The sequence below is a fragment of the Rattus norvegicus genome, chromosome 4, assembly GCF_036323735.1.
Source record: "Rattus norvegicus strain BN/NHsdMcwi chromosome 4, GRCr8, whole genome shotgun sequence".
NCBI classification, from domain to species: domain Eukaryota; kingdom Metazoa; phylum Chordata; class Mammalia; order Rodentia; family Muridae; genus Rattus; species Rattus norvegicus.
Window position 1 is genome coordinate 142,886,468 of NC_086022.1, and position 14,179 is coordinate 142,900,646.

Sequence of the window (14,179 nt, forward strand, 5' to 3'; positions counted from 1 at the left end):
GCTCCCAGGCTAGATGAAGAAAGTGTCCTTGAAGGCACAGTTTCCCTCTGGATCTGCTGACATCTCTGATCTGTTACTCCCTCTAACCAAGCTCTTAATTACACTTGGTTCAGACCCGGTGTTGAGAGTGGCATGTAGGACATGTCGCAGGGGACAGGAGTTTGGTGAGAACAGATGTCCATGGTTTCTTTCCTGTAGAGAGGCACGGAATGTTTTTGTTCCAGATGTTATTTTAGGGTACAGAGGGTAAAATGCCTCAGAGTTTTAGGTACTAAGAGAACTTCTTAATTCAATTTTTAGTTGTGGTTTGGTTTTTGAGACAGGGTCTTTGTATGTTTCCTGGGCAGGTCTTGAACCCTTGGACTCAAGCACCACCACAACCCTTGCGAGCTCCCAGTCTCCCTAGTACACCTGTTAGCTGAGACAACAAATCTATGCAAGGCCGGATCTAAGAAGTTAGATCCACTCTTGTGGAGCTGTTTTCTTATTTTCCCTTTGCCTTTGATGTGACTTCCTATTCAAGATTCAATATCTTCCTCTATGTATTTGGGAAGGAGGTGATGTTTCATCTAGAGACAAGCAAGCCAAGTGTGAGGAAATAGTGTTTTCCCAGTAGGTACAGGGCATTTGGTTACACTATGAATGTCAGGCATTGAAAAGGATTGTTTGCATGGTCACCAAGAGACATTGCAGAGTCTATCTTAGCAGGCATTCAGGCTAAGACCACTTGCTAATACCTCTGGCATATGAGCTTTGCTATGTAGACGAAAATGTGTCCTTAGAGTTGCCCAGGATACCTTCATTGTTAGTCAGGTCTTACTGTGAAGGATTTTCTTCCATTTCAACCAAATCCCACTGTAGCATGAATGGCCTTTTGCTTCATCAGCAGCAAACTTCTTAATCAGTGACCAATATGTTCTTTAGGGCTAGAATGACTTGACAACCTATTGACAATTGGAATTGTTAGTAAGGGACACTTGGATTTAGACTTACTTCTTCTTCTAGGAAGTATCCACGTTATTTTTTTGGTGGACGGCCATTACTGTTTATTGCACCACCACAAATAAAAAGTTTGATAGGCCAAGTTTTCTCCAGTGCTTCTCTGCTTCCCGGCAGTTGTGTGTGGATGTAGCTATTGGAGTGAAGATCTTCAGTGACTACAGTTCTGTTTGCATAGTCTTCTGCTCTTGTCACTCTTCAGTGCTTGAAGACTTCATATGAGTGCCCTCGGATGAGGTGGCCGTGATCACCCTGCAGGGCTACTCTGAAACTGTTGTCCTTCTCCTGCCAGCTGCTGACACTCACTGTTTCTTCTCTTCTCTTCCTGTGGACTGGACTGATGCTGGTAAGGGAGGCTGTTACCTGCGGAGGTCCTTACTCTACATCTTTTGCCCTCAGGTGGACCCTGATCAGGACGCATCTCGGAGCAGGTTGAGAAATGCCCAAGAAAAAATGGTGTACTCTCTGGTCTCTGTGCCTGAGGGCAACGACATCTCCTCCATCTTTGAGCTAGACCCCACAACTCTACGTGGAGGTGACAGCCTTGTCCCAAGGTATGATTTTAAAATTCTTTATTCCAAGAGAGTCTGGGCTGGTCGTGATGGCCTGGATGTGTTTCACGGACTTTTCTTGAAGCACTCATGAAGAAGGTAGTGAAGCAGTTGGACTGACCCTAACGTGATGTATGGGTCATCAATGGTAAGTTGTTGATAGTTGGGTAAAAGGTACTATATTTATGAAGCTGGAGACATGGCTCAGGGGTTAATAGGACAGAGGGCCAGGTTTAGTTCCCAGCGCACATATGGTGGCTCTCAACTATCTGTAACTCCATGTCTATGGGGTCTGATATTCTCTTCTGGCTTCTGTGGGTACTACATGCACAGGAAACACAAAAGTGCATGTAAGTGCACATACACATAATTTTTCACTATTATTTTAAATGAATTGTATTTGGGCTTGGGAGAGACACATGCTTGGCCTTCAAGATAAAGGACCTCAGTCTGAGTCCCTATAACCTAAGTGAGGCTGAATGTAAAAGCTGTAAAAGCCTGTTCTGTAATCACAGTGCTTCTCTGACAAGATGGGAAATAGAGACAGGAGAGTGCCTGGAAGCTTCTGAGCCAGGTAGCCTAGTAGTATATCAATGGTGAGCAAGAGGCTGTCTCAAGCAAGGTGTGGAAGGTGACAATTGACACTGAAGGCTGTCTTTTGACATCTGTATTCATGCAGTTGCACACACACACACACACACACACACACACACACACACACCATTTACAAATGCTATGATTAGGTTAACAATCCATACCATAAGCAGTTCAGTAATTTTACACCTTTTCCTCCTTCCCTAAACCTAGGTTATCTCTTAGTTAACTGGATAAATAACTGAAGGAAAAAATTTAAAAAGTGAAAATCACCGTATGCATAGTAAGCTTATTTAAAATATTAAAAGGTTATTTAAAATATGAAAAGGTTCTTTCTCATGTATTTTATTCAACTTAACTATTACTTTTGTTGCCTAGGAATATATTTTCTTTTCTTTCTTTCTTTTTTTTTTTTTTTTTTTTTTTGTTCTTTTTTCGGAGCTGGGGACCGAACCCAGGGCCTTGCGCTTCCTAGGCAAGCGCTCTACCACTGAGCTAAATCCCCAACTTCAGGAATGTATTTTCATAGCCAGGCAGTGGTGGTTCACGCTTTTAATTTCAGCACTTGAAAGGCAGAGGCAGGTAGATCTCTGATGAGTTTGAGGACAGCCAAGTCTAGACAGAGAAACCCTGTCTCAAAAAACAAAGATGTATTTTTATATTGTGCTATAAATGGAAGAGCCGATCTTTAAACTAGTTTAGTTTTGTGCATGATATGTGCATATGGGTGGGCACGCCACCGTGAGCATGGTGATCAGAGGGCAGCGTTTTTCTAGGCTGTAGGGCTCAAACTCAGGTGCCATTCTTTTTCTTTTAAAAGTTTTGTAGAATTATGTATTTTAATTTGATGTGTATGGATTTTTCACTTGCATGTATGTTGCTGTGCCATGTGCTCGCCAGCTGCCCATACACTTTACGGACAGTTGTGAGCTCCCATGTGGGTGCTGGGAACCAAACCCAGCCAGAGCTTTTGACCACTGAAGCATCTTTCCAGGGTTCCCTGAGTGACATATTAGTGCTACCATAATTCATGTACTGAACCATCTTACTGGTCCCCAAAGCCATTTATTTATTTGTTTGATTGCTTATTCTTTATTTTGAAATAGGGTCCCAGTTTGTAGCCCTAGCAGGCCTGGAACTGACATAGGTCTTCCTGCCTCTGCCTTTCAAGTCCTGGGATTAAAAGTGCGTACCAACACACCGTGTCAAAAATCTGTTCCTAACACAGTCAATACCAATATTATTCATCAAGTTCCAACTACATGTGAAGCATAGTGCTAAGTAGATAGTAGACTCATCTTATATAATTTATAGTTTTGTCTTGTTTGAAGCCCTGTGAGCTAGGAATTATATACCCCTTTACAGAAAGACACTGAGACTTTAAGCAGAGTGTCACAAGTCAGAGTCCTGTAGCAGAACGTGTATTGGTCAATGGCTGGGACAGAGTTGTCTCACAGTGAGACAGTCCACTCACCCTTCCACTCTGTATTAGGCAGCTGAGGTCTCACTGGTGTTTATTAGATTTTCATGGGGCCCCTCACTGAAGGCTTTGTGCTTCATTATGCCTGTCCTGCCATTTCTCTGCTCAGCCTGAGGAAACTGAGAAACTAAACATCACGCCTGTGTAGTTGCTGTTGGAATTCAGGATCCTTAACTTGTGTTCTTTGCTATTCCTGTCCCTTCCCATTGAGAACAGAACCTTACAAGGCAGAAGGCCTTTGTTCGCTATTTAGTCAGATTCCTAGTTGTTAAGCTCTAGTGGCTTGTTAGCCCCTTGAGAATCTGAAGGAGGCTACAAATGTCCGTCTGGAAAACCCCACAAGTATACACAGTGTTCTTCTAGATCTGTAACCTGTTATTTTAGTTACCTTCAAAATTGACCTTGTGTAGGTAACCATAGATACTGTAACCAACATGCATGGCCAGAAGCCTGCATTTCCCACCACTCCTTCCCATTCTCCAGCTCTTACAGTTTTTCTGCTCCTCCTTTCTATGTTCCCTGAACCCTGGTGTAGCAGAATTAATTGCAGTCATTGATTTAGGCTGAGCACTCAGTCTCTCATTCTGAGCACAATGACCAGGTATGCCTCCCGCCATTGACTTCTGCCCACCGCAAAAAGAAACTTCTCGGATGAAAACAGAAGTCAAGCAGCCTTCGTCTACTGTGGGTCTGTGGCTATAAGCATGAACATTTAGAAAGGCATGTCGGTAGTGTGACCATTTAGCAGAATAAGAGAAACAGATTCTACTTCCAGGCCTATGACATCCTTAGCCATCCAATGAGCTTTTGACAAGGTTTACAGTACAAGACATAAAACTCTCTTCGAGTGGGCCTCAACTCCAATCAGAAAGTGGTCAGTTACCCCGTAACAATTATGCCACTGTTACCCAAATGACACATCATGCCTGGCAGGTTAGTAATGTAACATGAAGGGTCCAGCACTGGGTAAGACCGTGGTTGTCTTTTCTCCCTCAGCAGCCTGCACAGCCTCCTCTGCCACCGTGAAAGTGGCAATCAGAGGAATGTCTCTTGGTGGGTTTGGGAGTGACTTCCCTGTGTCCTGCAGCCAGGTCGTGTGGTACCTTCAGCAACAGGGCTGTTGCCACGTGGTTATGGTGGGCAAGCAAAGGCAATCCAATAACTTGTGCTGCTTTGGATTGCACTAGGATTTTTCTTCACCAGCAACTCAGAGGGAGGTGTCCCGTGCCTTGTACTGCAGTGCTCATTCAATAACCCAAGGCTCTGGAAGCAACATTGTCCTCTCATGTAGGATAATTCAGATCAAACTATTGTTTTTTAAGGGTTGGGTTTTAAAATGAGCCTACGAAGTGGCAGGTTTCTGTAAGACTTTTTCATTGATCTTGAGTTCTGGTCGTCCCTCTGGCTCCCCTTCCTCTCTGCCATCCCCACCAGTCTTTAATCTTCACTGCCCTCCTCCTCTCACTTCAGTGTCCTGCTAGCACTGTTCTTACTCCTTTTGTCTTTAAGTTGGTATAGTTGAGGATGGAGTTCATGTGGGATTTCAGGTTCTTATCCTTTGGGTTAGCCCTGCCCTTTCCCCATCTTCTGAATCTGCTCTCATGCTCCCTCCCCTGCCTAAGCCTTTCCTCCTCTGCCTTCTTCCACCTCACTGTTTCCATTTCTCCCATTATCTACCTCCTCCCTTACCCCTAAAACGGCCCCTTTCTAGTTGCTGGCCTTCCACCTCTGCTCCAAGTTAAACACATAAAACCAAAGATTTGAAGGTAGGATATGCCTATGGGGGAGGGCAAATGTCTTTTTGGGTCTGGGTTACCTCACTCAGTATAATTTTTTATGGTTCCATCCCTTTACCTGCAGCTTTCATTTTTCTTTGCATTGAGCAACAGTCCATTATGTATAAGCACCCCAGTTTCCTTATCAATTCTATGGATGGACATTCAGGTGGAGGCCTGTTCCCTGGCTGCTGTGAATAGAGCAGCCATGAACATGGATGTGCAGATGTCTTTCTAGTACAGTGGATCTCAATCTTCTAATGCTGCTACCCTTTAATACAGTTCCTCATGTTGTTATATATTGGAGTTATATATCCTTTTCTATTATTGACTTACATGTTTTATGGAGCCAAATATTATCTGATCCATGATTTGCAAATGTTTTCTTGCATGTTATCTTTCCATTCTTTGATGGTGTCCTGAACAAATTCAATTTATTTTTCAATCTGATTCAGCTTTTGGCTTCTTGCCTTAAAAAAAAAAAAAAAAAAACAGGGCCACAAAGTTATATTCTAAGATTTTATTCATTTTTATTGCTGACACTTAGATTCTTGGCTTGTTTTGGAATATTCTAAAACATATTTTGAGGTAGGGTGTATTGCGTTTTCAAATTTTCTGTTCTCATTGACTACTTATTACGTAAATAGGTACTTGTCTGCAGGACTCAAAAAACATTGCCGTTTAAACCATTCTCCATTTCCTCAATTAGTGATAAAATGGAGATTAGTAACTTATCTTTGGAGGTCAGGAAACAAGGGAGTAACCTTTATAGTCTATAGTCTGTGCTGAAAGATTGCTGGGATAGTAAAGACCTGAACGACGTGATTTGAAATACCACCTTGCCCACGAGAAGCTTCTTTATTGTATTCCTTGGCAAAGAGGGAATGAGGAACTAGTTAGCCAGTGTTCCCCAGTAGCTTGGAATCCCCCATAATCCTGAGAAGGAAGTCAGCTGGCTAGGTAGTGTTTGCTAGTTAAGGCCCCTGCCTCTGTGTTCTGCTTCAACATTCCTTACTGCTTCCTGTTGGCCACCTTTCTGTGTGAGCAGGTGTCCTAATACTGATTCTAAGCCTCGGAAATGAGGCAAGGACTTGCACGCAGCCTTGGAGGATAAAAGCTCAGGTGTGGCCTACCAGTGTGTTCATGTGTGATCTTGTTGGATCTTTACCGTGACAATCTTTTTCTTCATTCTTGCTCTTGGCTGCCATCCTCAGAGCTAGAAGAGAATAGGGTCTCTTATGCATTGATCATGTGAAAATTAAGTAACCTTAAGAGTATCACATTCCATTCTCCGCAGATTAGCACTCTCAGTGCAGGAGCGCCATTGGAGGAACACGAAAACAAGATTTAGCAATAAGGGAATATTGGGATGCCATCTTGGTCCCATATGACTGTGTGTGCTAACTTAGAAGTCATTTTAAAATTGGGTTCTATTTTTTTTTAATTACAGATTGCAATGTATAAGGACATCTGTCAATGATACCAGCAAATGCATTTTTGCAATAGTCAGTAGATAAGAGAGAGTGCTTCAGAGCCAAGAGGGATAATGACTAATCCTTGATATATTGAACCAGATAATAAAATTGCAGTATGCATGGTTAGATATTTTAAATGAGCATTGGGAGAGCATCTTCTTGTGTGAATTTTGTGTATTTATCCAGACAACATGACCTTTGAATTAAGTATTAGGAATGACTTCAGAAGAATTGACTGAATGTGTTTGGTTATAGAACTCTGTGAAATATAATTATCCAACAAAAGCTAAGCTCCAAGCCTTGATTGCCCTCTGAAAATACAGAAAATGAGTAAAAATCAGAATGAAAACCTGCAAATGCCTCTGTTTAAAGTCTTACCCACATTGTTTAATTCATACTAATCAAAGTGAATAATACCATGGTTTCCCTCTTCTGACCTTAGAAGGAGAGTCACAGCATAGACAACCAAGGTCTACTGAGGGTACAGGTTTAGCTTAGTCTCTTCCCCATGAATGTGGTGTGGTATGTCTTGGTCCTAAGTTGCTCTCGCTTTGAATGTTTTCCACTCTCCTATTTGCCTCTAGCACACCAGCGTCTAAAGTTCTAGTCCAGTGTCATCCACTTTCTGTGTCCATGCTCCCAGGATTCTGAGTCCTCCTCCATTGTCTCCAAACCACATCCCTTTTAGCGCCTGTTTGCTGTTTCTGCATGCTTTTGCTTGGTGTGCTCTCATCCTGCCTCACTAATGCAACAGCAAGTTCCTGAAGGGCACCAATCCTTCCATTGTTTCCTGCTACTTTAGAAGTGAAGCAGAGTTGAAAAAGTCTTAAACACGATGCAGGTTCATCATATAAGAAACAACCATAAAATAATTTTAGTCCATGTAGAGGACAGAGAAGCAAGTAGCAACTATGTCTAATCCAGCTCCAGGGGGAACCGGCTGCACTTGAGATTCTGGTTCATAGAGGTTCCAACAGCTCTCTGGGCACACATGTAACATGAGTTTTCATACATGTAACCATCAGCTATTTTGCATGATGTTGGTGGAATTCTGTATTGTGGAAGTGTTTTTAAGTAAGTGGTTATTATCTGTCATCATCATTTTAAGAAACTGGCATTCCTTGCCCTGTAATGAACTGTCTTAGGAGACATTAGACTGTACAGTTTTTTAGCCTTATAACATGTTGTAACTTTGTTTCTTCTAAAAAAATTCTAAAATTAGAGTTGGTAAATAAAAGAAGATATATATGTTTGTGTGCTTGTATTCCTTTGTCGTGGTAGCCCAGCTAGCAGACTAAAGAGTTGTGACTGAATTACATTCTAGCCAGTAATGCCATGGGCTGGCCTTCAGCTCAGTGGTATAGCTTGTGTCTAGAATGTCAAGGCCCTTGGTCAATCCTGTGACTAAAGCAGGATGCCTGCCATTTGTTTCCCTAAGCTTTTATAATGACTAGCTATAATGTCTCAGCCTTGGGATCTTAGAAATGTCATAGAATAAAAATAGCAAGTCATTCTGTCTTAATTATGTACTAAGTTGAAGGTTTATCAACAGTTGATATTTATCATTAAGGTATTGGCTGTGTCTTTTTCCCAGTTTCATATTCCTGCTTCTTATTGATTTGTAGGAGCTCATTGTGTGAGTGTGGACCAGTAACCTTTGAAATATGTGTGTAATGCTTTCGTTTTCAGGTTTCTATTCTTGTTTTAGCTTGTTCAATGACAGTGTTGTGTGCATGCTTGAGTGCGCACACACAAACACCTACACACACACAAATACACATATACACCCCCCCACACTTCCTGTACAGAAGATTCAATTTTTTGACCATGTACTCAATTTTGCCCTTCTTTTTGTTTTAAAATTTAAAATTGTACTTTATTACATACTTTAAAAAGCCCTCCCTTTCCACAGAATAAATAAACATTTACTCATCTTTCCAGAAATTTTAGGATTTCATTTTTGCTTTATTGAGCATTTTGAAGCTTTTGATTATTAACTGTTATGACAAGTAGCAAGTGACTAATACACAGTAGTTTGTACCCAGTTCTGTGGCTCTGTCTCAGGTTATTTCTAGTATTCACTCACAGGTTATCTTTCAGAAATATCACATATTTCAAAGACCTTAGCGTTATTATGAATTACTTTTTATTGTAAGCACCTTGGTGACAAGAAGCACTGATTGATTCCCAAGTATATTCTGCCTGGTGTCTATAGCAGAGAACTATTTTGGCAGCCCATTCCCTTTTGACAGAATGTGTTTTAACCAATGACTGTAGAGTAACCCAGATCATTTTCAATGCTTCCCTGCAGGAACTCCTATGTCCGGCTCAGACACCTGTGTACAAACACCTGGGTTCACAGCACAAACATCCCCATTGACAAGGAAGAGGAAAAACCTGTCATGCTGAAGGTAAGTCCAGAACCTGCCCATCTCCCTTAGTCCCTGATAAGAGGGCTCCCTGACAGGGAGGGAGATATGGAACTAGGGAGTGTTGCCCTGGTGCCGCGTTTCTTTTAGCTTTGATCAGAGTATAGTCATGACCAAACTTGAAGTGATTAAAAAAAAATGTATTCCCAGGGATCTGGGTGAAGCAAGCTCAGAGCTTTGACAAGAACCAGAGCTTTTCTTTTATTCCATTGGTGTTGAGCAATTCTCTGCATTTCGTGTTTAACATGACTTTGGTTATGGGAATGTTTGGTTGTGTCTGACATACACTGAGTTCTTGTTGATTTCCCCTGCATCATTAGGAGTTTTCCCTCAGTCTATACAATGAATATATGAATATGTATGTATACATACATAGTCTCTAAAAGAGTTTTTCTCACCCCTGTTTCCTGACACCCCCTCTCTCCACCAGTCACTAAGCTTATCTAGAATGAATACACCTGGGAGTTTCCAGTTTAGAATTTTATTTTCTCTGTGGATGTGCTCAGGTTCATAGAAAAAGTGAAAGACTGGTACAATCTCTCTGGTCTGTCGAGTCAGTAAGGGTCATTTTCTATGTTTGCATTTTCTCTATTAGTGAAATGTTACTCGATTACCAGAATCTTACATCCTCCCTGTGACTGAGGAAGCTGTAAGATTACAGTGGTTCCTGTATTCACCCTCATATTTCCTTCTGCTCTTTTCCTTTCTCACCGGGCAGTGTATACTACCGTGGGAATAGCTCCGTAACACAGTAATATCAGGCACAAGGAGTATACACAATGTAGATGGAAAAAACTAACACTTTCCCCTTTACTACCTCACCAGCTCCCCCAAAACTAATTTTCTCTTTGGAGAACATTCTTCTAGAAATGTCCTATGTCTACTTGATATTAATGCCAAGAGAACTTCAAGTTCCCTGGATTGCCCAATATCCTGTAAACAAAGTGTTTGATTAACATCTTTCTTTCCCAATCAAGATTATCCCATAACAACTCCCTTGCCTTTTAGATTGGTACCTCTCCCCTGAAGGAGGACAAGGAAGCTTTTGCCATAGTCCCCGTTTCTCCTGCTGAGGTTCGGGACCTGGACTTTGCCAATGATGCCAGCAAGGTGCTGGGCTCCATCGCTGGGAAGTTGGAAAAGGGCACCATCACCCAGAATGAGAGAAGGTGAGGGTGTCCTGCATGTGCTGACACAGCAGTCCTCACTGGTGGCTAGACTTGGAATAGTCCTTGGGGAGCAAGAGTATCAGGACTCTGAAGAGCTATGTGTGGGAGGGGCAGGTCTGAGCTTTCGGGGGCAGCTTTGATTTATGATTTCCAGCAATGGGTACTTTTATTTCCGCATGTGCTTTGTTTGTTTGTGTTGTAGTGTTGTGCAGCTCAGTGAGCCTCAGCTGTGATTTCAAGGCTGCTAGAAAACTGTGTTCTCTTCTGTTTGCCTTGTTCTTAAAGCCTGGATCTTACCAGGCAAGGCTTTTAGCCTCTAGAATGTTGAAGCCTGACTTTAGCAAGCTCTGTCTCTTAAGGTCTGTCACCAAGCTGCTGGAAGACTTGGTTTACTTTGTCACGGGTGGAACGAACTCTGGCCAAGACGTGCTTGAAGTAGTCTTCTCTAAGCCCAACCGAGAGCGGCAGAAGCTGATGAGGGAACAGAATATTCTCAAGCAGGTCAGTGAGCCTTGATGTGCTTTGGCGTGGGCTCTGTAAGAAGCCTGTGGGATCCCAGCTCGTACAAAGAGACATGGATGGTTCTCAACCCGAAAACTTACAGTTTGGTTTTTATTTAAAGTACTGACTTCTTAGAGTAGTTTTAAGTGTGTAGCAAATGTAAGTGGCAGGATAGTGTCCTGCGTCCTTTGCCCCAGGGTCAACATTCTGCAGCAGAATGGAGCATTTGTTGCAGGAGTGACCATAGATCAATACGTCACTATTACTCAAGGTCCCTATTTTATGGAGGTGTATGTGATTTGGTTTTGACAGGTATATAATGGCCTGCATGCACCATCACAATATCATTGCCTAAAAATCCAAAAATCTCTGCCCCCAGATTCTTTGCTTCACCCACTCACTCATCCATCGTTCTTCACCATGCCTTACAACTACTCCTCTTTTCAGTGTTCTGCCTTGTTCGGACTGCCGTATTGGTGGCATTATGTAGCTTGCAGCCTTTTCAGATCTGCAAGGCTCTCCATGTCTTCTCACAGCTCAATGCCTCAGTCCAGTTGACAGGTACCACGCTTGCTGAACATGAGTCAAGGTACTGCTAGGTACCCTAGGAGTGTTCAGGTGACACCTTTATGTTCTTCAAAAATAATATAATGTGCCCTGTGTCCCTATGGTTGCTTCAGATGTTTAGGGAATTTGTAGTTTGGCAAACTCAGAAGGCCTGTATTAGCTCTTATGGACAGCTCCGTGATCACTTCTAAATATTGTCATAATTATGGAGTTTATAGGAAGCATCTAGAACACATTTGGCTTATAGAAGTCAGTTTTCTGTCACTGTGACAACACAACTGGAAAAAAAATAGTCTTATAGAGAAAAGGTCTTTTGCGACTCCCGGCTACAACAGTTTCAGTCTGGGGCCACTCTCAGCCTTTGGTACATGATGGTGGGGAACCTGTGGTCTGCTAATCCCTGCATGGAGGAAGCAGAGAAGCGCTTGCTCCTGTGGCCATGCCTCTACTACGTAACCCATTCGGCTATGAGTCTGTGGTGGCTAGGACTCACATCTCAACACTGCCGTCTCAGAAACCAGACTTTTACCATGAGCTTTTAGAGACCTTTAAGATTCTGAGTATGGACAGTGTTAACTTCAGTAAGTGGACAACTTAGAGGGAGAAGCATGACAAATCCAGGTGGAGGACGCACTCTGAGCATGCACCATGTACTTCTGTGTAAAGCTGTGGGAGGCTTGCTTAGTTATTCCTTGGAACTTCCTGGTGACCAAAATGACAAGAGAGACGAGTTCCCATGAGAATTTGGCATGTGGAAATCCTTCTTCCTGTTGGGGCTGTGATAGACGAAATTCATATTTCAACAAGGTTTGAAGTCCAAGAATGAATTACACCCAGATGTTTCATGTGTTGAAAGCCAGATTAGAATTCTTGCTTATTGTCCTTGTTCATCCCCACAATAGCCATCCCTTGAGGGGTTCAAGCGGTGTTGGTCACTCTAATATGGAGCTGTACTTCCGTTTGCAACTGCTATCTGTTTAATCCTCAGAGAACTTACGGATGTTAGATAGTGTGTTTTGTCTTCTCCCATTGAGAGGACATGTTTACTTTGGACACGGTCCGCACTGTTACCCAGTGTTCCTGAGATCCAGTTCATCTGCTTGATAGCAAACAATCACATTCATTTTGGTCTTACTAGGATTGTAGTCCAGGAGGCATCAAATCCAGCAGCCCTCTGAGAGCACTGTCAACTTTTCCAAGATGATAGCTGTTTTTATAGCTTAATCCACAAGCAGGCTGGCTGATTACATCCTGTTCGTGAAGACTTGTGGTCGGTGTGGCCAAGGTCACATTGCCTTATAGGAAAAGGGTTGAATAGTCTCATGAAACTCAGCAGATAGTTCTCAAACTGTTACAAAACCAACCGAATCTCCTCCCGAGGGTTACAGGTCAGCTCGGTGTTTGAGGTCAGCCTACACCTGTGTGTGCTTGCAAAGACAGCTGAGTTCAAAAGGTGAACTGTGGACATGTTTGACACCTTAACAAGTCCTCACAACTTCAGTTTCAGTGCCCGGATCAATGCTAATCTGATTTTTGTCCCTGCTAGAAGTCATAATTTCAACCTAAATCCTTCCCTGCATGCTGCTAAAAAATGCTGCCATTTGTCTGGGCACCGATAAACAAGTGGGTGCCCAATTCAGCTGACTGACAGATTCAGGTGTCCGTTTCCTGATCCGTTTGGATAGAAAAACCTTTTCATTGAATCCTGCTACCTCTCTAGGTGTGGCCCTTCCTGGAAAGAGAGTTAGAGTTTAAAACACACAGTGATGGCTGCCCGCTCTTTCTTTTTACAAACAGATCTTCAAGCTTTTGCAGGCCCCCTTCACGGACTGCGGGGATGGCCCAATGCTTCGGCTGGAGGAGCTGGGGGACCAGCGGCACGCTCCTTTCAGACACATTTGCCGACTCTGCTACAGGGTCCTGAGACACTCACAGCAAGACTACAGGAAGAACCAGGTGGGGATTAAAATGGACAGGAAGCGATCGAGTTTTACTCGTTAATGTTACTTACTCATGAGTTTTACCTGTTAATGTACCAGTGAATTTAATGGATAGAGAATAGTACACTGTTAAATTTGCCCGTAAAAAGGAAAGAGTTGGTTGGCAAGCCTGGGAAGAACATGTATTGCAGAATCCCTGAGGAAGATACTGGAAAAGGATGTCAATTTAAAAAAAAAAATAAGAAATGTAAAAGGCACCGAGAAATCCCTCTTGTAAATATATTTCAATGAAATTCCTATTTTTAAGGTTGATGTTACATTTGCAGTGTATGTGGGGTTGTGTGTGTTTGGCACACATGTCTGTAGTGTATGTGCATGTATGTGTGCGTGTGCACGCCCATGCCTGTGGACATCAGGGGAGGGCGTAAGGCGTCTTGCCCTACCACCCTCTTGCTTGTTCCTCTGAGATAGCGTCTCTCACCGAACCCGGTACTGTGCTGGGAGCTGCTTCCAACCCTATTTTAAGAATAAATCAGTAGATTAAAAACTGACGTTGTACATGAAAATATCCACATATAATCATAAGGCTTTCTTGCCGATGGTCTGTGGTGGGATCTGAGGCCCCCCCCCCCCCCGTCCCGAGGTAGAAGACTGAAGATGCCCAGGGCCCTTTGCTGCTGAGTCTCAGTTTTCAGGCTC

The 14,179-nt window shown here is 42.8% G+C and overlaps 1 protein-coding gene across 4 annotated transcripts in view; it reads left to right on the plus strand.

Annotated features, from left to right (window-relative positions):
* The window catches only part of Itpr1 (inositol 1,4,5-trisphosphate receptor, type 1), a 323,105-nt gene that overhangs the window by 143,067 nt on the left and 165,859 nt on the right, over nt 1–14,179 (plus strand). For all 4 annotated transcript variants that reach the window (XM_063285577.1, NM_001007235.2, NM_001270597.1 and 1 more), the window contains 5 exons: nt 1,399–1,553; nt 9,186–9,285; nt 10,312–10,472; nt 10,832–10,973; nt 13,338–13,496. In XM_063285577.1, coding sequence (XP_063141647.1) covers nt 1,399–1,553; nt 9,186–9,285; nt 10,312–10,472; nt 10,832–10,973; nt 13,338–13,496 — 717 coding nt within the window. The remainder of the gene's footprint in view (nt 1–1,398; nt 1,554–9,185; nt 9,286–10,311; nt 10,473–10,831; nt 10,974–13,337; nt 13,497–14,179) is intronic.